At 40.9% G+C, this 25,022-nt stretch overlaps 2 protein-coding genes across 3 annotated transcripts in view; both read right to left on the reverse strand.

The window, feature by feature from the left end:
• Positions 1–5,983, reverse strand: part of shoc1 (shortage in chiasmata 1) — a 14,290-nt gene extending 8,307 nt beyond the window's left edge. Inside the window, exons 1-15 of the mRNA XM_031849380.1 lie at positions 5,916–5,983; positions 5,463–5,538; positions 5,234–5,363; positions 4,814–4,904; positions 4,540–4,730; positions 4,296–4,458; positions 4,098–4,203; positions 3,872–4,013; positions 3,683–3,787; positions 2,912–3,041; positions 2,563–2,657; positions 2,133–2,378; positions 1,538–1,996; positions 549–755; positions 253–440 (exon numbers count right to left, since the gene is read on the reverse strand). Coding sequence (XP_031705240.1) covers positions 253–440; positions 549–755; positions 1,538–1,996; positions 2,133–2,378; positions 2,563–2,657; positions 2,912–3,041; positions 3,683–3,787; positions 3,872–4,013; positions 4,098–4,203; positions 4,296–4,458; positions 4,540–4,730; positions 4,814–4,904; positions 5,234–5,363; positions 5,463–5,538; positions 5,916–5,917 — 2,331 coding nt within the window. The 5' untranslated portion in view covers positions 5,918–5,983. The remainder of the gene's footprint in view (positions 1–252; positions 441–548; positions 756–1,537; positions 1,997–2,132; positions 2,379–2,562; positions 2,658–2,911; positions 3,042–3,682; positions 3,788–3,871; positions 4,014–4,097; positions 4,204–4,295; positions 4,459–4,539; positions 4,731–4,813; positions 4,905–5,233; positions 5,364–5,462; positions 5,539–5,915) is intronic.
• Positions 5,984–9,949: 3,966 nt separating this feature from the next.
• krt1-c5 (keratin, type 1, gene c5) lies at positions 9,950–17,643 on the reverse strand. Of its 2 annotated transcripts, none has more exons than XM_031849755.1 (9): positions 17,562–17,643; positions 16,551–16,945; positions 16,146–16,228; positions 15,111–15,267; positions 14,065–14,229; positions 13,850–13,975; positions 12,152–12,369; positions 11,679–11,707; positions 9,950–11,235 (listed from the first exon to the last, which is right to left on the reverse strand). In XM_031849755.1, exons 2-9 carry the CDS (start codon positions 16,935–16,937, stop codon positions 11,123–11,125), a joined length of 1,278 nt encoding a protein of 425 aa, XP_031705615.1. In that variant the 5' UTR covers positions 16,938–16,945; positions 17,562–17,643; the 3' UTR covers positions 9,950–11,122. The 2 variants fall into 2 exon arrangements, with proteins under 2 accessions (XP_031705615.1, XP_031705614.1); XM_031849754.1 differs by having other exon boundaries at positions 9,950–11,238.
• Between the last annotated feature and the right edge of the window lie 7,379 nt (positions 17,644–25,022).

The raw sequence follows: 25,022 nt of genomic DNA on the forward strand, positions 1-25,022 counted from the left end.
ACACACACTGACCCAATGCAGTACCGAGGTCACACTTCAGCAGCAGCTCCTTAAATGTCACCAGCACATGAATCAGAGCCGCCTGGTTGAAAAGCACTTCCTGATCTGTACACACAAGGCCGGCAGAGGGATTTAACACCTTTTCTCACACAGATTTACTGAATTCCCATCTCGGCGAACAGTTACAAGCCAAAAGATAAGGTTGTAAAAACTGTGTTTCTGCACTATGACATTGTGTTTTGTACCTCTGACCAGCTCTGCGCTCCGTGCATGTGACCCGCAGAGCGCTCTCTCCTGCTGTTTGAGGAGGAAGTGTGTTTGGTCCGGGGCCAGGCAGCTGAAGTCTCCTCGTACAGGAAAGTTGAGGCCCAGCTGTCTGGCAGAGCTCAAACAAGGCTGAGCGAAGGCCAGCAGCTCACAGTGGGCACGCTGCTGGCTGTCTGCGAGGAAACGAGAGTCACAAACACTTTCTGAACCATCTTATCCACGCTTTCCTCCAACGAGGACAAGTTGAGACATGTGTTTTGGTATATCATTGGGTATCGTACCGGTAGCTTGGACTTGTACCGCTCTGCTGTCCCATCTGTTCGGAGGGATGGACGGACAGACAGGATGACTCGTTTTACCCGTCACCTGGCCCGCTGCGTTCTGCTCTCTGGTAGCATTTGCTGACACAGCGCAACTCATATACGTTGGCCTCTGCTCTGGAGGAGGCTGATGGTGCTCAGATGGTTCTTGTTGGTCCACGTTTGGTGCTGATGAAAAGGATGAGATGATGTAACAGTGTGTGAAGTGACACTAGTGTCACAACACTGAGATCGAGGACTGTAAGGTAAATATCAAAGTTAGGTATCATGAACTTGAACACCAAAATGTTTAAATTTGGGATAAATAAAGCCATGTAAAGGTTGACAGTAGTAGTTTAGTGCTAAAACTAGCGCCTATTTACATAACTGAATAATCTACAGATTACTTCCTCCTTTTTCTATGAATTATTTGGTCTACAAATAAATAAATAATGTGTCAGCAAAGAGCCCACAGTGACGTCTTAAAATGTCATTTTGTCCAACCAACAGTCCAAAACCCAAATATATTCAGTTTTATAGTAAATTAAAAAAGTGAAAAGCTAGAACTGGAGATTTTATTAAATTAAATACAAATAATCAATTATCAAAACAGTTTGATTAATTTCAACTTCTGTGTGTTAATTAATTATTTTGTGCAGCAATAAAAATAGAAAGATAAACACAGAAATACATAAATAATGAAATACAGATACTTGTTGGGAGTTTCATGAACATTCTGTATTTGACCACCAGATGGAGACAAAGTTTAAAACTAAATTAAATCCTACATCGAGTGACTTCAATAAAGGTACGACTAGTGCATATTTATATTTTACCTATAAAGAAAAAGCATATATTGATGGAAATTTTTATTCTTTTAAAATATTAAATATGTGTATAAAAGTAGGACTTTGTAAGAGGAACACTGAATAAACGCATCATCTATTCAGTCATTTAGCATCACAGAGTACCTGGAGTTGAGCTCTGAGGAGCTTCAGTAACCGAAGCCGTCTGCTGAGATCTCAGTATCATGAAGGTGGCCAGAGGGTCGAGGTCCTTCTCCGGTGGACGTCTCGTAACCGGTACACACCTGTGATGGTCTCTGGTGGACACGGTGCTCTGCTCGGCCTTACAGTCGCCTCTACGTGTGCTGATGTCGCTCTTACGGGCAGGAAACATGGCCGCACCGTCTAAAAACCTCTCGTTTGAAACCTCATCTTTGGTGTCGGCGTTAGCGGCGAATTTAGAAAATGTTACGGGTGCATGTTTTACTTCCTTGTTGTTTATGTGGACAGCGTGCATCGGGAAGGTGTCCTGAGACGTAGCGGCAAAAGATTCTTTCTGAAGACGTGTGTCGTCAGCAGCAGTTTGACATTTCTTCAGTTGAGGTGACGGAGTTTTGTTTGCGGGATTCATCCGGACAGATGTGACTGAGACCAGAGGAGATGAGAGGACGGGTGAGAAATCTGCTGCAACAATCTCAAACTTTAATCGTCTAAAACAATCAACTAACTGCTGAGTCCAGACTGAGCGTGGACTGAGTCAATAAAGAACAGAACTACTCACTCTCCTCGTGCTCAGGGGACAGTTTTTTGAAGTCCTCCATCTTTTCCTGTGTGGTGGAGGGAGACTCCGGCCTCATGCTCTCTGTGAAGTCTCTATCGCTGCACAAACACACCTGCGGAGCTCCGACCTCCATCTCTGACTGCAGTTTGTCACCAACGACGACAAAGCTCTGATTCTCCGACTTTGTGACTTTCCAGGCTTCAGACAGCGGCTGGAAGTCGACCGCTGGTTCATATATTTGAGGCTCTGTGAGAAAATACAGCGAGTAGATTATTAATAACGTCCTTTGTAGATGTATTTGTAGTGTAGGTCTCTTAAACTGCCAAGATTAGAGATTCAGGTAACACACGGACTCTTACAAAGATGTTTTACACTCAACTTTTTTTAAACGCTACTTTAACTACAGATCTGTGAAAACTAAAACATTCACCTGCCAATAGAAAGCCCACCACGAAGGTCGGATGCTTCTCCGCCTTCCAAAGGGCCGTCTCCATCTCTTTCTGAGCTCTCGCTGACACCAAAGATCTACATGACGATCATTGTTACACGAACTTTCCTACACGACATTAACATCACCTTATATTATACCACACAGGGATTTAATAAAGCTAATGCTGGAACATATATGGTTCTATTCTCTGAATGTGTTCAGGAGAATTAAAGGCCGTATATGACAGCTAGTTCAGTTAATGTTAACACTTAATCTGCACGTCCAGTGAGAATAAACTGAACCTGATCAGGATGTACGAGCAGTTTGACCGCGTGCTTTCATCACTCACCCTCTGCAGATCACCGACGACGACTCCTTCTGAAGTTCACGTGTGGACGGACAGATTTGGGTTTGACTCGTCTCGGGACTTGGAGTCAAAGTCACGTCCAGCTCCATTTCAGTCAGAAGCGTCACACGTCCTGAGAGGAAGAGGAAGTTAGTTTCTGCTCATTACCGCACCGCCACCTTCTGCAAGACCCTCATCCCAACTGCAACCAAAGATTTATATTAACACTGGAATTTAAAACACTCATATTACACCTGGTTTTATACATTTTAATATCATATTCTATTCAAAATATTGAATTTTAAATTTTTTCCTTGTAAAGGAATCAGTTGTAGTCGGTTGGTTTGTACAATTTTGAGATACTTTACCTGAATATTTCTATTTTAGAGTATTTTACAAGAAATGGTGTTAAAATACTGCATTGCAAGTAAAAGTCCTGAATTTAAAATGTTACTTGAGTAAAAGTACAAAAGTACAGAAGGATTATTAGCAAAAAGTAGTTCTCATAACACTGTGAATCATACAATTATTACAAAATATTATATCATTCTGTTTTTAACACTAAATAATACATGCGAGATCATTTAAATGTAAGTAACTCTTAAGTAAAACGTTGAATGCAGGACTATTACTGGCCTGTGTATGGTTTTGCTACTTTTACTAATTAAATGATTTGAATACTACATTCTAGTAAACCAGCCACTGTAGAAACTATTTCTGTCCAAACATGATGAACTAACAAGTTACTCTTTGTGTTTTCTCTCTAACTTTTACCTGTCAGCTCCATGAAGCCTCCCTTTATGATGCGTTTGTCGTCGGGCTCCTCTGGTACTTCATACTGAGAAATGTCAACCGATGCTGATCCATCAGAAAGGAAAGCTGTGAGAAATGGGACTCCAATATATGAGTTTACTTTTCTGTGCATGTTTATATTTCCTAATTAACTTATATGTCATTAATTACCTTTATAAAGCACATCCAGGACTGGAAGTTGCTCATCCAGCTGTTCAGGACCAACAATCATTCGATCACAAATGCTTGAAAAGGCGGTGCAGCTGTCTTGGCTCAGATTCAGCGTGTCCACTACGACAGGCAGCAAAAGAGACTTCACAGAACAAAAAGAAACAATTTTTAAAGTAACTTTAAAACATACCAAAACAAATCATTCTGCACTTTTCTTTTTAGTTACCTCTTCTTTCATCAGTGACTCTTTACCAAACTCCTCGTGAATGTTTGCACACGTCTGAAAGTCCCTGGTGTGCACATCAGGAGGTTTTTCAAAAGACGCACAGTGCCTAAAAAGCAGTGGGGGAAAGTAACTAAGTACACTACTAGGAATGTGCAACCACTTTGATCACATAACTATTGAAGGATAAACATAAGACACCTAAAAATGGCGTCCTCAGAGATGGTATCTCCCGTTGAGCTCAGCAGAGGGTCGGCCACAGGAAGCATCCTCAGCCTGGACAGTTTAGCTTTCAGCGAGGGTAAATGTCTCTTAAAGTGTGGCAGGTAATCAACAACCATCAGCTCTTCAGGCAGGAGGTGATCTTTGAACAGATGGAAACATATTTTTTGGTGAGAAAGACAATTAATGTCACAGATATTCCTAAAATGGAACATTGACTTACCTTTGTTTTCATTTCCATGTTTCATCTGGTCAGTTGAACACTTTAAGAATGATTCCTGACACGGATTATTGATCCACGTCTCTCTTAACAGGCAGAGATACTCATCCTGGTCTAGATCCGTCAGTGAGTCAGGATTAGAGCTGGGTATCACCTCCACATCCCCTTTCACCTCACTCAGAGACACTTGAAATCTGGAATATAAATATCTAAAATCACACCTCAAACAATAAAACATAATGAGAGTAAAATGATGCACAGTGAGACAGTTTTTAACTTCTCTGGTAAAATATCTGCTTGGCTTTGTTCTCCCAGGTCATCGAGCACTGAACCACTGACGAAGAGTTTGCAGGTTGAGATCACCTTTCCTACAACAAGTTAAAAATAAGTTTGTGGTTGTCTCATTTAGGGTACTTCGACACCTGTAAGTATTTATGTACCACATTTATTTATTCAATAAGACCAGAATAAATGTGATTAAGCATGGAAAACATTTGAGCCTTACAGTAGCTCTTTACTTGACTGTTAGCTTCCTATCTACTCTGATACTGGGACATTAGACAAGGTCTGAATACTCAATATTTGGGAATGGACTGGGCTACAGTGTCTTGGACTACATTTGATATAAAAACCCTCTTTAAAACACATGAAACCAGTAAACACAGTGGTATTGTGACCTTGGTTACCGTGTCTCTACCTCTGATCCATGGTGCCCTGTAGGTGACTTCAGGCAGCTTGCCCCTGTGCGGGTACAGGTCACTGGTACCAGTGAGGTACGGTGCTGGCAGCGCCAGTAAGTTCATCATTACTTTCAGACTGGTGGTGGTCTGAAATAAAAGGACAGAGGAGGAAGAGCAGGGCAACATAGCTTTGAGGTTAAATGATATTATTCTGAGGTAAATATAAAAAGACAACACTAAGCTCACCTCAAAAACATAGTCGAGAGCTTTAAATCTGACTGGAGGGAACGTTTGCATTCGAGAAGTGATGTCGTTTTCAGACCTGTAACGTTAAACATCATAAAATATTATCATAAAAACTGCAATTCAAAGAAAAATAATCATATTTTCAGGAAACATTAATTGCATAATCATCACGGTCTAAACGAAAAATATTAAACAGATCATTAACAGGTAAATTCCTCATTTTAATTCCCAACATTAGTGCTTCTATCAGATGATAAATCTGACAAAGTTAGCTTAGCGATCTCTTCCAAGAGACGTTCAGTTAAGCTAGCAGAGTAACTTATTTAGCAGTTAGCTAGTTAGCTTGTTCTACGTCCTTCAACTCATTACAGGTTTTGATGAAACTAAAACTTCCAACAGCACAAATTTAACAAATAATAAAAACGTAAGTAATCAGGTATTTTATAAACTTACATAATAATAGGCGACGATTTATTTTAGTGTTGTAGGTGTTTTTACAGGTGAAGTGTCCATCAGGGGCTGATCAGCCAAAGAGCGTTTATTGCGGATGATACACTTCTTCAACGCATGCGCTTTGAGACGTTTTGTTTTATTCTAGGTTTTTCGTAGGTAGGACTACATGACCGCTGTTGTCCTTTTTTAAGCTCATATACTGTACAGCATTAAGTTTTCTGGGGGTTTTGTATGATTACATTCCAAGAAAAACATCAGAATTGAACAGGTGACACTTTTATAGCTGCCCTGTTAAGGTGGCAGGGTTGTTCGTAGTTATTATTATGTTTGCATGTTATCTTTGGCATCACTGCAGCGCGGTTAGCGGGCTGGTGATCACATAAGGGCCAATTGTTTGGTCCCCGTATCTTGCAGCTTCAAGGTTCATTGAGGTTTTTTATCCGTAGAGGGTGATAACATAATGCAACGTTACGTTTATCAGTTGGACCAATGTGGAATATGGTGTTGACTTCCGTATGACCACTTCCGCTATTCGGCAACAGCAACAAGAGTGAACAAGTAAATGTAAGTCATGTATTGTTGTGCAGACGGGCAAACCCAAAATGATCAGAGTTCGTGTGAAAAAAACAAGTCTTATTTTGCTGCCAATGTTTGTTAATAATCATGCATGTGTAGCACGACATGGAAGCAGTGCTCTGTATAGTTGAGGGTGAAATGCACTGTGAATGAGGGGACACAGAGCAAGGGTTAATTGTTTTAAGCGGATCTTGTTTTTATGAATTGTACTTATTTATCTACTTCGGCTTTGAAGCATATTTTAAGTAGTGGCTAAAGGGTGAAATCACAACTTCTGGGTCTGTCATGTGATGCCATTGGGCTGCAGCCCCCAGGGATGCATTTATTCTGATAGCATGCAGATACTGACTCAAACAGCTGAATCAGGTGTCTGTCAGCTGTGACAATTGGGCTGATCATTTCATTTCTACATGTATACATTATATCGTGGTATTTTAATTTCTGTAAGTTTTGACCAATTTGTTGCTGCATTGAAAAGGTTTACTCTAAAATTAAAATTTTTTTGACACAAAGTTGTTGGTGTATGAATTTATATTCTAAGTAAATATCAATTAAATAAATTGGTATTTATTTATTGTTACATTTTGTTTTACAAAGTTAGGAAAGCAATAACTGGAGCCTGATGTTGCCTTACACAAAATGATGTCACTTCCACACAGTGAGGTATCCGGCTTATGAATTACACTGGGATCAGATCGATACTCTGTACTGGTTATGAGGACTGAAAAAGTCGCCTAGTAAAGAGACGGTTTTAAATCAGCGGATCATTTTTTGTTGTGGTAAATAAACGTCCCAGTACGAGCACTTGAATAACCCTAATTCAAACCATTGTGAGCTAAAAGCTGTAAAGTGCACTAATCCAGTTTTTCCCCTCCCTCAGTTCATGAGAACAAGGCTGGCCGGAGGCAGGGTGAAAGTAGATGTCTTTGCACTTGCTCTATGGTCCGGGTAGTTTTATGAAGGCTGGAGCAACAGGGCAAAGGTCATCTGTCGGCAAACAATTTCTAATTGGACAAAAACGGAAGAACAGACCACAGGGAGAACTTGAAGAGCTGCCATCTCATTTCTTCATGTAGTCAAGTGATAAGATAAGATGGTCTGGTTGGTCTTCTTGCACCCTCAAGTGGTGAAATGCTGACATGACAGAACAGAACGGCAGCTGAGGTAATGTTAATATCTAACGTCCAACACCACATGGCATGAGAAAGTAAGACATTTGAGAGCTTTGACTATAAATCTGAGATCACAAACAATCACTGATGTTACCAAATCCAAAACATGGGATAATATGATAAAATCAGACAGTAACACAAATGATGAGTCACTTAATCTCTGCATGAGAGATAATTCTGTTTTAGATTTGACAGAAAGTTTGGTTAGATTATAATTCAAAGATGATCTTAAGTGAAAGAGTTTGGGCGTGTCGCATGTCGTGAGTTTAACAACCCAATCATTGTTTCTGTTTGGTGTAAATTATTTGTGTGACGTCATGGGACACTTAAGTTAATGGACTCTTAAAAGTCTGTGTGAAACATCTATATTTGGACTTTTACAAGTTTGCCATCAAGGTGACAAATAATACTGCTGATGACGAGGCCTCAGATTCAGACTTTGACGTTATCAGTGAAATCTGACTCTGGGAATGTGTGTTTGTTTATTTTTTTCAGCGTCGTAGTAAAACTTTTCACACTGGAGTGACAGACATTTGGATTTTCACACATTTTCAAGAAGCTGCAGTAAATGAGCACTGATGTAAGCTGAGTTTTCTCTTTCCAATACCTTTTTAAAATTGGAGTTCTACAATTTTCAGAGAAGAGATGGAAAAAATAAAATACAAAATTTAAAACTAACATTAAACACCAAATTACAACAGGCAGCTTGAGCTAAAACACTAAAAACATGATCATCCTTTAACCCAGGTGGTGTACATTTGAACATTTGGTTGTATTAGTTAAAAAAGGGTCAGAAATACAGACCAAAAACAATGCAGGGTCAAGGTTTAATGTATTCTCCCATAAAAAGATGGAAGATAAATACCCATGAATAAAATACTCGATAAAAGCTACAATCCATAAAATAAGCTGTTTTTATGCGGTTTGAATTGTTCAACAAACTATACGATTAAAACTAAATTAAGTTTGTGTCGTCCTTACAAAGGGCTTTAATCACGTGAATGAGCCTAATTAACTCAGCCACCGATATAGATATGGACATTTGAGGTTAAGTATAAAATGAATCTCAGTAGACAAGATGAGAGGATCTTTTTAATATCCAATATGAACAGGAGGTATAATTACAGCCAGCAAAACCTGTTTCAATGTTCATATGAACGTGACTATTGATTTAAGACAGATGTGAACATTTGTCAACCTTTCCTTTTTTAATTCTAGGATTGAGGGAAAACAAATCTGCAACTGTTAAACCTGAGACGACGTCTGTTTACTGCTGTTGCTGTCTACGTCTGTGTGAAATGATGGACCCATTGTATAAAAAATGACCCCCCCATTGGGACTGTTAAAGCTGCCACTGTTGTTAATGTACAGTATATAGCGACCGTTGCTCAGGGAGCGTAGCTTAGTGAAGGGTCAGTTTAACAGACATCATGTCTCTCACTTTTCTTTCTGCCCGACCAAAAGACAACACAGACAATAGTACACTTAAAATCCCTGTCAGTGAAGTGATCTGAACTGGTGGAAAGTAACTGAGTACTCGAGTACTGTATCTAAATATAATATTGAGGTACTTTACTTGAGTATTAAATCTATCTGCTCCTTTTTCCATCTGCTCCACTGCATTTCAGAGGGACATATTTTTACTTTATACTTTACTGCGTGTTTTTGACTCATGAAGTTATTTTGAATACAAAGATTTTACATTCAAAACATACGAAGAATTTGTCAAATATGATTCATTTTTATTTTAGTTTCTTAAAGGCGATGACAAGTTCCAAACTTCTTTTTGTTCCTGCCAATTAACTTGTTTTATTTTCATATTTTTCATAATTCTAGTGCAGCAACTTCCTTATTTATTCTTGTTTCAAAATTGTGTATCCTTTAAGTTAACTGTTAGTGGTCCAAGATGGGGATGATAAGATTTAAAAGTTAAGAGCAATAAGCAGAACTTCAGTTCTATCTTTATTGAAATAATTAGCCCATTCAGTCTTTGATGGCAGCAGTGCAGGGACTCAAATTACAACAACGTTGATATCCAAACGTATAGAAAAGCTCACACATAATAAACACATGCACACTGTTTACCACACAAACATCTGTTCTTCAAAACACTTCAGCGATTATCCGCTTTTAAAACTCAAAATAGTTGAAATCCCCAAATGACAGCAATTCAGCGTTTTGTCACGATCACATTTCATGAAATACAACTTGGTTTCAAAAGTTTCACCTTAAAACTCACCAGAATCCTTAAAGTTGGTTTTCCTAAACATCTTTTTTCTTCCCATTTTTAACTTTTGTTGTTGAACTGTGGGTTTATTTTCTGTGATCTTCTTATCACAGCGACCCAGAAAGATGACACAATAGTCTTTAATCACACTACTGTAGGACTTTATGCCCCTTTTTGTGGTCGTCATATTTCACTTTGTCAACTTTTGGTGACTTTATGCTGTTTGTACATGTGTATTAAAAACTCACAGAGAAACTCACTGAAACACAACACTTGAATACACAAAAGCCTGTAACCTGAAACTGTTGTGTGAAGGTTTTTGTACTTTCTGCCCTCTTGGTGGAGAATCATGTGTTTCTTTGTTGCTAAGTCCTATTATGCTCCTCGAGTATCAGTCAAAGTTTCTGTTTGAGCGAAACTCTCTTAAAAATCAACAGGGACTCTTATTTTGAAACACTGTTTTATTGACACTGTACAGCAGCTTTGGTTGATTTGTTAATTTCTATAATAAAACTACAGCACAAGACGGCCATTACTATTTCACAGTGAAACTATCACGCACATATAGTAGATATACTGTCGCAGGATCAGTACATTTTCTAGAAGCTTCAGTCAGTATTAAAGGACAAGAGCTTGATGAAAAGACTCATGTCTGTGCATTAAATATGAAGCTACAGCTGGTTAGCTTAGCATAAATACTTTTTTTACACTTTTTTTGTATGAATTAAACAAAGCAGATATAACATGTTAACTCGTGACATTTTTAGAGATGCTGGTTGTGTTGAACAGAGCCAAGCTGCCTGTGTCCTAGTCCTAGACTACAAGCTCTTCATATCCAACATACAGACACGTGGAATCAGTCTCCTCATCGTCCTCCCTGCAAGAAAGAAAATGAACACATTTCCCCCAAAAAAGATGAACGATTTCTTTAAATTCAAATGAGTGTGAAAGTTAATTCTTAAATTTGAAAACAGCAGTTTGAGCAAAAAATAGGCAGTTTTTACTGGATGTTTCAGATGTTAACAGCAATCAATCTGCTGGGAAAGACCATAGCATGTGGTCAAAAGCTCTGGAAAAAACCTACAGTAGTGAGTTGTTTTTTTTTTTTTTTGTTTGTTTTTGTCGGATCAAATAAGGTTGATGTTTCATAAATCAAGAAGGTCGTGTTGAGACTTGAACCTGTCAGCAGGCTTTGGGTTTAAGAGAATCTCCTTCTCTTCGCACACTTTGGCTCATTTCCTGCGCTCCTCGATCTGCTCCACCTCGCTGGACTCATCCACCACCTCGCCATTGATCATGGTCTGTGTGACGACTTTTACTATCTTCCTTGTCCTTATGTCGGGTTCTTCTGTGACACAGAATATAAAAAAAAAAAAAAACTTAATCTTTCTTGTCTACTGGAACAGCACTGAAAAATAACATTCAGTCATCTAATGACAATAAAACGTCTTACTAGCAAAGTATTAGTTTTCCATACTGAGGTTATGAGGCTGAACCGAAACTTTGGTATCAGAAATACTTTTTTCCCAGAGGGGAGGGGGTGAAATTGGTAACCTTCAAATGTAACCTAATGTCGGCAACCTGAATGCTGGTGTGTACCAACTTTATGCCAAATATATACAAAAGGGATGAAAAAGCAAAGGGATCGAATGTCAAAATTTCACTGTTTGGTGCTTGTTTATCAGATCCTGTTTGGGTATCAAGCAACCACACCCTAGACCAACATTTCATGTGGGCTAAAGGGAGAGTCTGAAATACATAGGAAAGATAAAGATAGTCTGAACTTACTTTTAGGAGGTGGAGGTGTTTCTTTTACCCTGTGGGATAAAAGAATATGACAATGTCTTCCAAGAGAGCAGGCTGATACCATGCTCACTCAACATCCGATGCAAGTAGGACACTTTAAAGAAATAGTTCCTTGTTATGGGACTTGTTTACTCCTCTTGTTGAGTGTGAAGAGAAGATTGATACCACCGTCGATGTGGTCAGTGGTATAGATCTTCTAATCCAACTCTCCAAGAAAGTGTACTGTAAATCCCAAAATGTCAAACTATTTCATTTGGTGTGTACAATACGTTCATATTCAGGATAACTACATGTGCTCCTGTGTAAAAGCAATATTAGTTAATACTTAAAGCCATTTTCTTTATTGGGATATTGGCACTACTCAAAGAAAAAACGTACAAATGCTCTAGCTTAAAAGTATGTTGTTCCACCATCAATACTCAAATCTACATAGTTTTATGTCGGCCCTCACTTACGTTTCCTCTCCCTCCAGCAGCCTCCTGTAGGTGGCGATCTCCATCTCCAGGTTCTGTTTGATGCGCAGCAGCTGCTCGTATTCGGTCTTATTGCGTTGCATGTCCAAACGTAGCTGAGACAGCTCGTCCTCCAGATGGGTCAGTGTGGCCTGAAGACGGTCCATCTCCACAGAGTACTTGTGCCCCGTTTCTCCCAGGTTTCCCTCCAACACACCTACCTGTCAGCGGAGCCAACGGGTAATGATCAGTGGCCGTTAATAACACGTCGTACTGTACAGTCTCATACATTACAAAACAATGTGACGTGAAGAACACATTTCGTTTATTCTGAAATGTCAGCCCCTCGTATGTATTAAAAGGTGCATCCTGGAGCAGTTTCACATCCACAACATTTATGCAAAAACTTAAACATTTAAATATAATTTTAACCAAAAGCATTAAACATTAAATCTGCTGGTTTTTCTTTTGCTGGAAAATACATTTTGACCTGCACTCTCTTTAAGCTCCGTTTTGGTCTGCACCAACTCCTGAGAAAAATACTTTAATGTTTTAAAGTTCGCCGTATTGTCGCTAACTGTCTGCTGCTGTTTTACAGGAAGCATTCAGCAGGTTTATCGGGTCATTTTTCCTGAAATCTGCTGCAGCTGGAATTGATGCAGATAACAGCGCGGCACCAAAACGGTAAGGTTGCTAAAACACTCCAAAGAGCTGAGGGGAACTGATGCATTATTAACAACATATTTTAAAGTGCAGCTTTAACTGGTAGTGTAGTCAAGATGTAACAGTAACAATAAAAGGTAAACACTGATGTGGATAAACGGTTAAAGGTTCCTTGTGGAGTTTTAGACCCCACAGGTAGTAGTAGGCCTATGGAGATGTTTTTCTCCTGTTTTGTTTGTCTTGTAACACGCCAAGATATGCTGCAATGCCCCACCAAAGGCCGTGATTAGGAAGACTGCACACTAATAAACATGTAAACAGAAAGAAATTGGCATTGCAAATGTTTTATGTGGAAGAAATACACGGATACACACAGATGGGATTTGGTGGCCAACACTGAATAAATACATTTATGAGAAAACTCCACAGGGCACCTTTTTTAACTCAGACGGCTCACACAAAGCATGATGTACACACAGTATACACGGTGTACATTCTTACCATCCATTATTTCTATATATGTTTACCTGTTGAGCTCATCCACTCGCGCCCCCCCTCACCACTCAACCAGAGATACTTGAGACTGTCAGCGCCGTAATATCTCTGCATTCAATACTGTGTGCTATCTATTAGGCAAACATCCATGAGCTATATTTGCCGCCACTGCACAGCTCTATATGCTAGCTTAACCTGTGCTTACATGAAGCGGAGACACGGACAAAGCATTGGCTTGTTTGGCTCTTCGTCTTGTCACGCTGATTGATTATTGGAGCACAATGAAATTGCTGTGTGCATTGTGCCGCTAAAGGCTCTTTGTTGACAAGAAGAAAGCAGCTGTTATCTATAGATAACGTGTTCAGAAGAGAAGGGGTCAGGACGGGGCTAAGCTCCAAAGAAGTAGTGGAATGGTAGTTACTATGACTCTTGATTCATTTCTGCAAGAAAAAGACTATTTACTGAGAAGTTAAAGTGTTATTCCTGGAGAAATATGTGATAACGTACGGAGTTCTGTTACTGTCTTTGAATGAAGTACTGTACCTGCTTCCGAAGACTGTCGAGTTCGACCTCCAGAGCCTGCAGGAAACGTCGTCTCTCACTGAGCTCGCCTTGGGCGCAACGCAAGGCCTCGTTGTTTTCTTTGACCTCCGACTGCACTGCTTCCAACTGGAGACATCAATATAATAATGTTGAGCATGTAGTCTATAAATCCACGAAAAAAAGGCAAGTAATAATAGATTAGTGCAGTCACGGACCTTCTTCAGGTACCAGGTCTCGGCGTCGTCCTTGTTCTTGCGAGCGATGCCCTCATACTGGACCCTGAGCTCAGCCATGATGGCTCCCAGATCCGGACCTTGAGCCGCATCCACCTCGACGCTCACTTGCTCGTTAGCCAGCCGAGACTTCATTAGACTCGTCTCCTATGATCATTTAAAGAGGTAAAAGGTAAAAGCGGTGTTTAATGCTGCAACATCTACGTTTCTACCTCACTCCCTGGACAACCCTGAAGCAACCCATCTGATTTTTGCGCCGTCTTATCTATCCAGTGGCAGAAGAAGTATTCAGAGCCTGTACTTTTAGTTGAAGTAGTAGTATTACCACACTAGTACTAAAAGTACTTATGTTGGATTTTTAATGCAGTACTGAAGTACTATCAACAAAATGTACTGATGAGTATATTGGACAGTATTTCTGTTGAACTATTTCTTTTTTATAGCAATTATTTATTTACAACCAGTTTGAGCTGTGCTGCAGTAAATTTGAACTCCTCCTTTGTTTGTTTGATATATATAGATATATAATTTTTTTTTTTTTTTTTTTTTTTATGACCTCTGCATGTGCAAGATAAATATTCTCTGGTCAGGTTTACAGTCCACATCCTGGATACCACGCCTTAGAGTCTAAACACACATAATCCCCATGGCTGGATGGGCTCAAATGCTCCTGTCTGTTGTTTACACAGGTGGTGTCTTGCTATCTTGTAGCACCATGGCTACAAAGAAAAGAGGTGTGTCCGCACACTTAAAATGATCACGTTTCAGCTTCTGAATACTGTTCAACCTTCTGCTATTGTGTCGCTGATAGAACAATAATTGGAACGTATTACAACTTTTTTGGATGATATTGTTCTATCGAGATGCAGGAAACTGGTGTTCATGCTGCTCAGTAAACCCGCCGTGCTTCAAAGACATCCTACATGTAAACAAGACTGCACTTGACAACTTGTCAAGTGATTATCTTGACGAGAAAACACTCATTGATCATGTCTTGATGTGACCCTTCACCTCGGCGAGGATCTCACCTCCTCGTGATTCTTCTTCAGGAAGTAGAGCTCCTCCTTCAGGCTGTCCAGGTCTCCTCGCAGAGTGGTGATGAGTTGGTCGTGGTCAGACTTTGCTCTCTTCAGAGCTTGACAGTCCCTCTCCACCGACTGGCCCAAGGTGGCCTCTGCTTCCCATCTGCAGGAAAAACACAGCGGAGGAAAGGAGGTCATCAGCAGATATTCAGTAACTAGCAACACTAGTCCCAGTTTGTGAGATAGCTTAAAGTTCTCCAAAAATACTTAATTGGAAGTAATGGTGTGAAGTATTATCGGCTACTTTACACAACTTGCATACATGTTTCATATATAATCTTTAAGCTTATTTTTGTTTGTAAAATGTTAATCTGCAATGTAACAGCTGCGTATTAATATAGTGGGGTACAACTGCTATATTTTCCCTGTAATGGAGTGGGATAGATGTAGAAGGTAGCATACAATGGAAATACTCAAGTAAAGTACAAGTACCTTGAAATTGTCCTTAATAACTCTCTACCATTGATAAGGCATGAGAATGAGAGGCACAATCTGGGGACAAACGGCAGACACATGAAACCACTCATGAATTTTTCCAGAGTGGATGCACACGTGTGAAAAGTACCATCCAAACCCATGCAAAGATCTGCATGTGAGGTACACATGCACTTTGCTGCCAACACCATAAATAACTGCAGGTTGATGTATCGCCCCTTCACACCAGGCCACAGAACATACCATCAACACAATGTGAAAAACACCAGCAGTGGGTGGGTGACTCCACCGGCTTTCATTCAGCTTCACTTTGCCAACTCTGGACTTCTGTAACTGATGATGTCTCTCTGACCCGCATAATCTATCACATCCTGCGCTCACCGATGGCCATCTTCATCTCCTGCGGCTGCCTGGGCACCGTGGGAATGGGGCTCTTATTTCACAGCCTGACATAAAGGTCATTTATTCACATTGCTTTGCAGTCTGGCGCTCGCATGTGAACACTCGCAGGCAAGTAAAAGAAAGGACCCACTGTGTGACACTCACTTGAGCCTGAAGTCGTCGGCCGCCAGCTTGGCATTATCAATCTCCAGCATGATGCGGGCGTTCTCCAGCGTCTTCTTTCTCACCTGAGCAGGGATACATGGTGGGAAGTTAATGGCGATCCGGTGTCAAGGACTAGAGATATGTGCTTTTCATAATGTTAGCGTAAACATTTCTGCTTAATCAAACAACCCTAAACATATATCCTGCATTTGACTTCTTCATAGTGCTGTAAAGTAGTGTATTAGTATTCCAATATGATTTCAGGTGTGCAGGTAAAAAGGCAAACACAATCAAGCCCATCAACTATCAACAAGTACACATCAAGATCACTGGGGTACAGTCAGTTGCTCCCTGAAGAACATCCTCTGTTAAGTGAGCTCTTGAGTTTGATCTACAAACACTGACCTCCTCCCTGATGGCATGTGCCTGGGACATCATCGCCTCGATGTCGTGCCCCCTTGGAACCTTCTCGAGCATGAGCTGCTTGATCTTCACCTCCAGTTCAGCGTTGGACCTCTCCAGCGAGCGCACCTTCTCCAGGTAGTTGGACAACCGGTCGTTCAGGCCCTGCATGGTCTCCTTGTCGCTGGCGGCGCCACCGAGGCCGTTGAAGGAGAGGCTGGTGCCCAGCATGTTGAGACCGTTGCCCATTGAGACGGAGCGGGACAGAGACAGCATGCCAACGGAGACGGGGGGCTTGGAGCGGATGTTGCGTCCACTGTCCCTGACAGACATGCTGGAGTAGGAGGGCTGACGCACCGAGTAGCTGTGCACAGAGAGGGTGGAGGCCATGGTGTCCACTGCGGAAGATTAAGATAAACGTTTAATCACAGACAAAATCACAGACCTTCAATCATGCATTTGATTGATTGATAAAATTGAAAGTGGGTTCTTGACCTTGGAAACAGCAGTCATAAACTTTCAAACCAACATGGACAGAAAGTGGTCAAATAAGGGACGAAACACTGCATTCTTTTGTTTCTCTCTGTGGTCATTTTTGCATCTCTCTGTAATCATTTTGCATCTGCCTTTAGTCGCTTTGCATCTCACTGTAGTGGTTTTGCATCTCTTTGTAGTTATTTTGCGTCTCTTTGTGGGCGCTTGATTAACAGTTATGTCAAACAGGCTCCGTGCTCGTTAAGTAATCTATACTTCTCTCAGGACAACTACTATCAATGTGACTGGTGATGGTTAAACTACAAGTGCTAAATATAAAACACTATATTTCGGTTTTTGTTAGGTTATCTAAAAAGTACACCAAACAATATAGAGGATCTATTTGATTTCAAGGCCTCCATCTATCTGTGTCTTAAAACTGTGAACTGTACCTGCTTCTTCCTGTGTGAAATTGAAAACTCAGTGACATAAAGTTATTTGATGAGTAAAATCAGAGGAGAAAGACAACATAGTACTTACATCGCTCTCAGTTCTTCAGTGGGTCTTCTGTTGTGCTGCGAGGTCAGGTTTCGACCCTGATGGTGCGAGTGACTGTTTGTTACTGGACCAGATTTCACAGGTGAGTTTGTCTGCGGAGGCACAACTCTCTTTGTCGGGGCGGAGTTGCTGTTGGTGTGTCCAATCCCACAGCAACAAGGAGGAGGATGCAACTTGACACCTTGTAGAGGAATGGAAAAAAAATAACTGGTCCACATGAACTTAACAAGTCTGTGTCAAAATTTTAAATGCAGTTAATTTCCTGCCAGATTGCAGGTTTGCAAACAGCAGCTGTACGTTTAGACCGTTTTTTTGGGGGGTCGTATTAAAAACGAATTGTTGTTGGTGTACTGAGGTTTTTTTCAGGGCATTTAAACCTTGTTCATTTTATGTTTGACCAAATATACGTAATGACAAATAAACTACTCTGAATATTAGAGCTAATAATATAATACAATTAGAAATAATCATGAAAGAATGGATAACTAGCTAGGAAATAAGTGGTTAGACCTTGAGTCGTCACTATAGTGCTGTAAAACATTGGTTTAGCCTATTATCTGCACTACTAGTTAGCACACAAACTGACTGAGCTATATTTGCCATCATACAGTGGCATCCACCTCCTCAGGCGTTTATCTGACCTGTATGGTGAAACTGGGAGGACAAACTGGTGTGGCTAGCAGGATTGGAAACAGGCACCCTGCTGTCTCCACAGTGATCCCATTTAGTGTGGACACAATGCACATAGCGAGGTGAGACACCGGCTTCACTGGAGGACAGCCCGGTGGGAGGAAGCAGGAACAATGGAGGGACCGAATGAAAAGAAAGTGAAGACCCCTGAGAAATGCAGGGCGTAGCTGTGGCTGAACTAGAAACCTGGATTATAGTCACAATCACACACGCACACAGACAGAAACGCACCTTTTTGCCCATTTGAAAAGTGTCAACTATCTCTCAGCCCTCTCTTGCTGTTGTACAGTATGCTGTCCCCTGTTACTGTATTATAACATTCCTCTGGTGAGCATTATTCTCTCTGTAGGATCAGATCACACAGTGACACTGACCTGGTTTAGTGCCTCACATGCTCTCACTCCACTAACCCCACACAAACAAACGCGCACACACACTGAAAAAGGACGACAATGACCTCCAAGCTCCTGAGATTATCCACGTGATCAAATCCAGACTTTAATAGCAAATAAAAGAGGGGATGTAATTTCAAGGTTAATTACATTCTTGGACTGTGGTTTATAATCTGAATATAGAATTTATCACCTCTCAGTCTTCTGACACAATAACATGAATACCTTAACTTTGTTCAGCCGTCAACAATGAAGTTGAATCAACTCCAACAAAAGAGAAGTAACATGTCCTGTCTTTGTCCTGTAGATTGCTGGGCTATTGGGCTGAATTGCATAATGTTGTATAGGTGTTTGTAACAGCTCTTGCAATATTAATATCAAATACATACTGCAGAATATATCATTACATATTAATGCCATATCCTTTTTTAAATAACTATTGTGATTACATGAATGTTGTGCCTCTCAAGTGAGTTTCTGTCAGAGCTTATTACCACATGTTGCCTATATGTTCAACTAATCACCCTACTAGGATGCAGCATGGATGTACCACCACCTAGTGGTACAAAGACATACTGCACAATATGTACAGATCAGTTGCTGCTGCTATAACAACATAGCCTATGCTATTTACTGTATTATATACAACACATGTCCAGAACCACCTCAGATTTCCCCTTATGACGCGAGGGAGCAGCGGTTCTAGTCCAAGCTCCTCATCCTATCTTCAAGGAGCCCAGCCACTCTATGAAGAAAGCTCATTTCGGCCACTTGTATTTAAGATCTCAGTTTTTCCGTCACTACCCAAAGCTCATGACTATAGGTGAGGGTGCAAACATAGATGGACTGGGAAATGGAGAGCTTTGCCTTGCGGTACGATGCCTGCATTACTGCTGACGCCACTGCGAAGCGCCTGTCCATCTCGTGCTTTATTTGACTCTCACTCGTGAACATGACACTGAGATACTTGAACTTTCTCATTTGGGGCAGTGAATCACTCCCAACCCAGAGGGCGCACTCCACCATTTTCCAGCACGGAACCATGGCCTCAGACTTGGAGGTACTTTTTCTCATTCCGACTGCTTCACACTTACCTGTAAACCGCCCAAGTGCGTGCTGAAGATAATGGTCTGAAGGAGTCAACAGAACCACATCATCTGCAAAGAGCAGAGACGCAAGAGTTCCCCAAACCGGACACTCTCTTCCCTTCGGCTGCGTCTTGATATCCTGGCCATGAAAATCAAACAGGATCGGTGACGAGGGACGACCCTGGCCGAGGCCAACACCCAATGGAAACTTGTTTGACCTCCGGCCAAGTATACTGACACAGCTCTCACTTTGGTTATACAAAGAGAGGATGGTTCATAGCAAAAACCCCAGTACCACCCCGTTCTGTCACTCCAAAGGCACTATTCCTGACCTCCGAACAACACTGAAGAGGCGTGTCGGCGTGTCCAGAACCTTCAGCATCTCAGGACGAATCTCATTCACCCCTGGCGCCTTGCCGTCGAGGAGCTATTTGACTATCTCTGAGATCTCTGGGTGTTCCCCCGAGTCTTCAAACTGTCATTCATAGAGGACAAGTTGGTCAGGTTCAGGAGTTCCTCAAAGTGCTCTTTCCACCGCTCGACAATATCCGCAGTCCGGGTCCGCAGTTCTCCTCCCCTGCTGAACACAGTTTAGTAGATATGAGTACGACTGTTCATATTTGTTCTTGTTGAGCTAAATAGTAATGAAAAGCATCTATTTTCACCAGCATGCCCAGTCTTACAGTGTGTTGTACAGTAGCGTCACCTTAAGCTCCTAATATACAGCAAGTAGGCATTTCTACCTCCGACATGCCTCAGGAGAGTGATTTAGATCCTGCTCCAGCTTCTTACAAATCAAACCGAAGTGCTGTGATATTTCAAAAGCCGTTGTCGTCTCCCCCAATATAAACACATTCTGGGAACCTGCTGTGGAGTCCTGTGTTTATTTTTGCTTAGTGCACGGCTGGCCGTCAGCCTGGTCGAAGTGAATCATATGTTTCAGCTATTTCCTTGCTTTTCGTCGGCCCTCCTCCTGCTCTCGTGTGCTACTGTAAGAGTCATAGTTTACACATGAAAGAAAGTTTCTTTGTTTATTTCTCAGAATTTCTACAGCATACTATGTACCGACCCATAGTCCAGAGTCAAATGAATTAATTTAGCTTTGTTTGGAAACTTGATACTGGATCCAGTTGTGGGGAGCTTTTATAGCCAGGGTTAAATGGTAGGCCTGTGCAATATCCACATTTAAACATAACACCCTGAGCCACAAAGTGAATTCATTGTGGTCCAGTTTGCCTAAAGAAAGAAAGTTTCGCCTAAAATTGTTCACTCATGTAGTGTTAACACTCCCATTGTTGTTTGTTGACGTGGCCCTGTTCTGAAGCCTCGGATAGTCAAGTTCTGAATAACAAATTGAGTCACCTTTTAGTGGGAAAGGAGCTCAAGTTGCTGGTTTTCTCACGAAACAGCCGATGGACGAAATGACATGTAGATATGATATGATGCTTTAAGTGCTTCCAGAAATAAGCAGTTGCTATTTGAGGAAAACAACAAAACTATGCGTTTTGAAGGTGGATGCCACACTTATTTTGTTGAGAACAAACCAGAATTAAAACACAAAACATTGCCCTGCATGTCTTGAGTTTATCCTTTAAGATGTATTGTAATATTTGAAACAATGGGTCCTTGATTCAGACAGAGGTGGACATACACGGTACTCTCATTTCTAGCCCCATTGATTTGTTGGCAGCATATTGCTGGTAGATTCTATCAGCTATAGCTTTCATGTTGTGATGACGATGTCAAGTGGCCAGGGTTTAAATACAATAAGTACACCCCTATGGAAGGGCCTTGGTTTTTAACAAAGTGAGAAATAAGACTCAGCCCCGCTCCAATATTTATGTACATTTCCTAAAGTGCTTATTTCATCAGGAGATAATGAAACGTAAACTTGTGTATAGCCTGCATTGATATATCTGATAACTTGTGATTCCTGTTGATTATTTTACTCCTGACAAAGTCATACAGTACACAAAGAAAGCCTTTTTGTGCTTAGATTCACCCCTACATTGTCAGTTTGGTGGTACAGTTATATATCTTTATTAATCTCATGAGTTATTCTGAAAATGTAGTATCCATATTCTTTTATTTAAGAGTTGAAACTGAGACTTTATCATGCTCATCAGCCATTCAGCTACATTGCATGCCATCATCAGCAATGTCGAATACTATCCTCAAGAGAAGCGAGCGGGCGGGCGGGCGGGGGGGAGAACAAGAAGCATATGGCAGCGTCTGAAATAAACTTGAGGAGGGTTCTGATGAAGATGGCTCACGTTGCAATCTTCCACAGAGGTTTTGTTGACTGTTGTGCAGGGGAGAGCTCATCAGTATGAAGGAGAGAAATGTGAATACGCAGAGACGAGGGGCACTGCAGTGTATCTGCTCATTAGGTGGGCGACGCTGTAATTCAGAGAGCGAGCAGCTCTGCAATCAGGGGCCTATTCATTAGCATGGGGGGCCCGCTTTCATCTGTAACCACTTGAAGCTGCCAATCACCGAAGCGGACGCATGACATGATGACAAAAACGGGGCGGCTTAAATGCTCAGGGATGCTTGTGCATGCAGAGAAGACATGCCTAAACGCTGCCTCGAGCTCTTGTATCTGACAGGGACTTTAATGGGGAAGAAATGTGCGTTTTTACAGTGTAGTGCTGGCAGGTGGCCCAAACTGTGTCAGCCTGATAATCATCTCTCTGCTAAGCATATTGACGGCTTTTTGTTCTAAGATTTCACAAGGAGGAGCATCGTTTTCCTGAACAGGTTTCCTCCTGGATTGAATTGATTAGAAGTGATGCGGGGAGGGGAAAGTTTGGTTTTTAGGTTAAGTTTAGGAAAGAATATGAGTATTCCATCAGTCTTTTATGTTACAAGTTGTGCTCTTCTTCCTCATGCTCTTACCGTACACTCCCACACAAAGACACGCATACATCATGTACCTAAAAAGGATGCAGACACACACTCGCATACACCTGGTCTAGTAAACGTTTGGGGATCTTTAATTAAATCTCTGAGTGGTATAAGGGAACCATTGTGTGTATGTTTTTATCTGCTGTAGTCCTGTTCCTCCACAAGCAACACGAGAAACACGGCCGTTACTTGAAACTGTATTATGCAGATGTGATCGAGCTCTTTCTGTATTTTTACTCAAATTAGTTGTGTGTTCACCCGTTTTAATTCCTCAGAGAAAATGTGTTCACTACTAATCAAACGTAAAAAAAAAAAATAACCAGCAGCCTAAACAATCAGGGTATTTCCCCACTAAATCCTTTAAAATATTAGTTTTTTTATGTAGGGAGTTGAAGAATACAGTACTAAAGTTTCAACAATACGCTTAACCAGCATAACCAGGTAAATTCACTGCACACATACAACCCTGTATGTAGTTAATGTTACACCCATTATAATCAAATATATGATAGCCATAATCATAGCAATTAAAGATGGCCACAATCTTATACCTTTTCTGTCTTTAAAATAAATACTAATGTCTGCCAACTGCATGCAAATGAGGTCCACAGCACTTGGCAAACAGCCAATCAAATTGCAGCGGGGCAACTGGCAATCAGTCGTGTCTAGATGGTCACCCTAGATATGCGAAACAAATCTCAGGAAACTTACTGCCTGTCAACCTATCCTAACTAATCGGTTGAGGTCAATGCCTCACCTCAGCCATCTCGCGAGAGTTTCGCAAATCGAAGGTTACCATCTCGACACAACCGTGGCGATCAGCTTTGTGCATGTACATTGTTGCCCACACTCGTAGCACTTGAGATTGTGAGTGTGAGGCTATCCGCAATTAGCGGCCTCTGGAGCCAAGCGCAATTAATAACACCGTTTAAGATAAACAGAGTGCAGTATATAGGGTTTACCTTTGGAAAAAAAAAAAAAGTAGGCTTATTGCAAGGTAACAGAAAATATTGCTACAGAATTCCCAATGTGACCTTTAGATAGCTTGGTAATTATCCGATTGATTGATTAGTTATTTCAAGCTGATGAATTAGCCCATTTTACCTTATTGCAGATACACCGTATAAAATCTGTTAGGCAGACATATATAAATTTGAAGCTGGTGCATGAAGCTTCTTAGCTTAGCTTAGCATAAAGACTAGAAATGTGTGGGAAACAGCTAGCCTCCACTCTGTCACTATTTTTATGGTGCAACAATCACTGTGGATGCAGCACTATTTCTTGGCTGGGAGCAGTTGACACAAACAAAATATACCGTGTCATTTTTTAGCTTTAGAGTCGCTGGTGTGCAGATTTATTCATTGCATATTTGGACCGAGCCAGGCTAGTTGTTTCCCCGTTTCCAGTTTTTGCTAAACTAAGCTAACTGGCCGATAGCCTTTCAATCTTATCTAACGCTTTGGAAGCAAAGCATAAAAGCATATTTTTCAAAATGTTAAGCTATTGTTTAAAGAAAACAAATGTAATGGATCCCGTTGTGTAAGTTATGTGTTTATATAGAAAACATATACATGTATACTGGCAGACACAAAAGCAACAGATTTTCAATCTGTTCAATAGATCTTTCAAATAGCAATGTCTCATCCAGCATCAGATATCTTGTATCAATGCTGGGCTGCTGCTTGTTCTCAAGATTGTGAAGCTAGAAGTGCATGGGCGTGGCATACCCTGAATTTACTTTAGTGGTTAAAAAATAAAGGGGGCACATTGATCCAGTTTGGAAAATCTAGATCGAATGATATCTTTTAACTCAAAGTATTCCATTCATTCTTAACATTGCAGCTCCTTAAGTGCTGTCAATCAATGTAACAACTGTAGATAATCTGTGTTAAAAGGCCTCGTAAAAGCCAACAAGCTGCCAGATCAATGGCCACGCTTTCACAGTAGTACATTTCCTGTTACGTACAGCATGTAAATTGGAGATGAAGTGCAGGACATTGTGCTCAATAATAGGTTACTGCAAGTTCTTGGGCCTCTGACAGCCGACCTTTTGATTTTTGTGGCACTTAGTGTGAAAATAGTGCCCCAATGTAATGTGGAGATGCATTCACATTTATGTCTTAGAAAACGTTCATTTCTCCTGACATTTTTAGCCTCTCACACACACACACACACACACACAGACACACGTAACAACACTCTCCCTCTTGCTCTCTCTGCACGAGTAAATTAAATCCTGATCCTCAATTATTCAAACACTAACATTTTCATAACGGCTCTGATACATTTTTATTAAACTGTAGCAGTATTTACAATGTACAATCACTGAATTATTTCATTTCAAGACACATTTAAAAGTGCTTTTT

The sequence above is a fragment of the Anarrhichthys ocellatus genome, unplaced genomic scaffold (genome assembly GCF_004355925.1).
Source record: "Anarrhichthys ocellatus isolate YVR2014 unplaced genomic scaffold, GSC_Weel_1.0 scaffold9, whole genome shotgun sequence".
NCBI classification, from domain to species: Eukaryota; Metazoa; Chordata; class Actinopteri; order Perciformes; family Anarhichadidae; genus Anarrhichthys; species Anarrhichthys ocellatus.

Excerpts from the sequence above, each read along its gene's own strand:
- krt1-c5 (XM_031849754.1), bottom strand. The coding sequence starts at position 16,937 with ATGGCCTCCACCCTCTCTGTGCACAGCTACTCGGTGCGTCAGCCCTCC. Across the intron at positions 15,268-16,145 it reads GCCGACGACTTCAGGCTCAA|ATGGGAAGCAGAGGCCACCT; the intron begins GTGAGTGTCACA and ends TTTTTCCTGCAG. Across the intron at positions 14,230-15,110 it reads TGAAGAAGAATCACGAGGAG|GAGACGAGTCTAATGAAGTC; the intron begins GTGAGATCCTCG and ends AAATGATCATAG.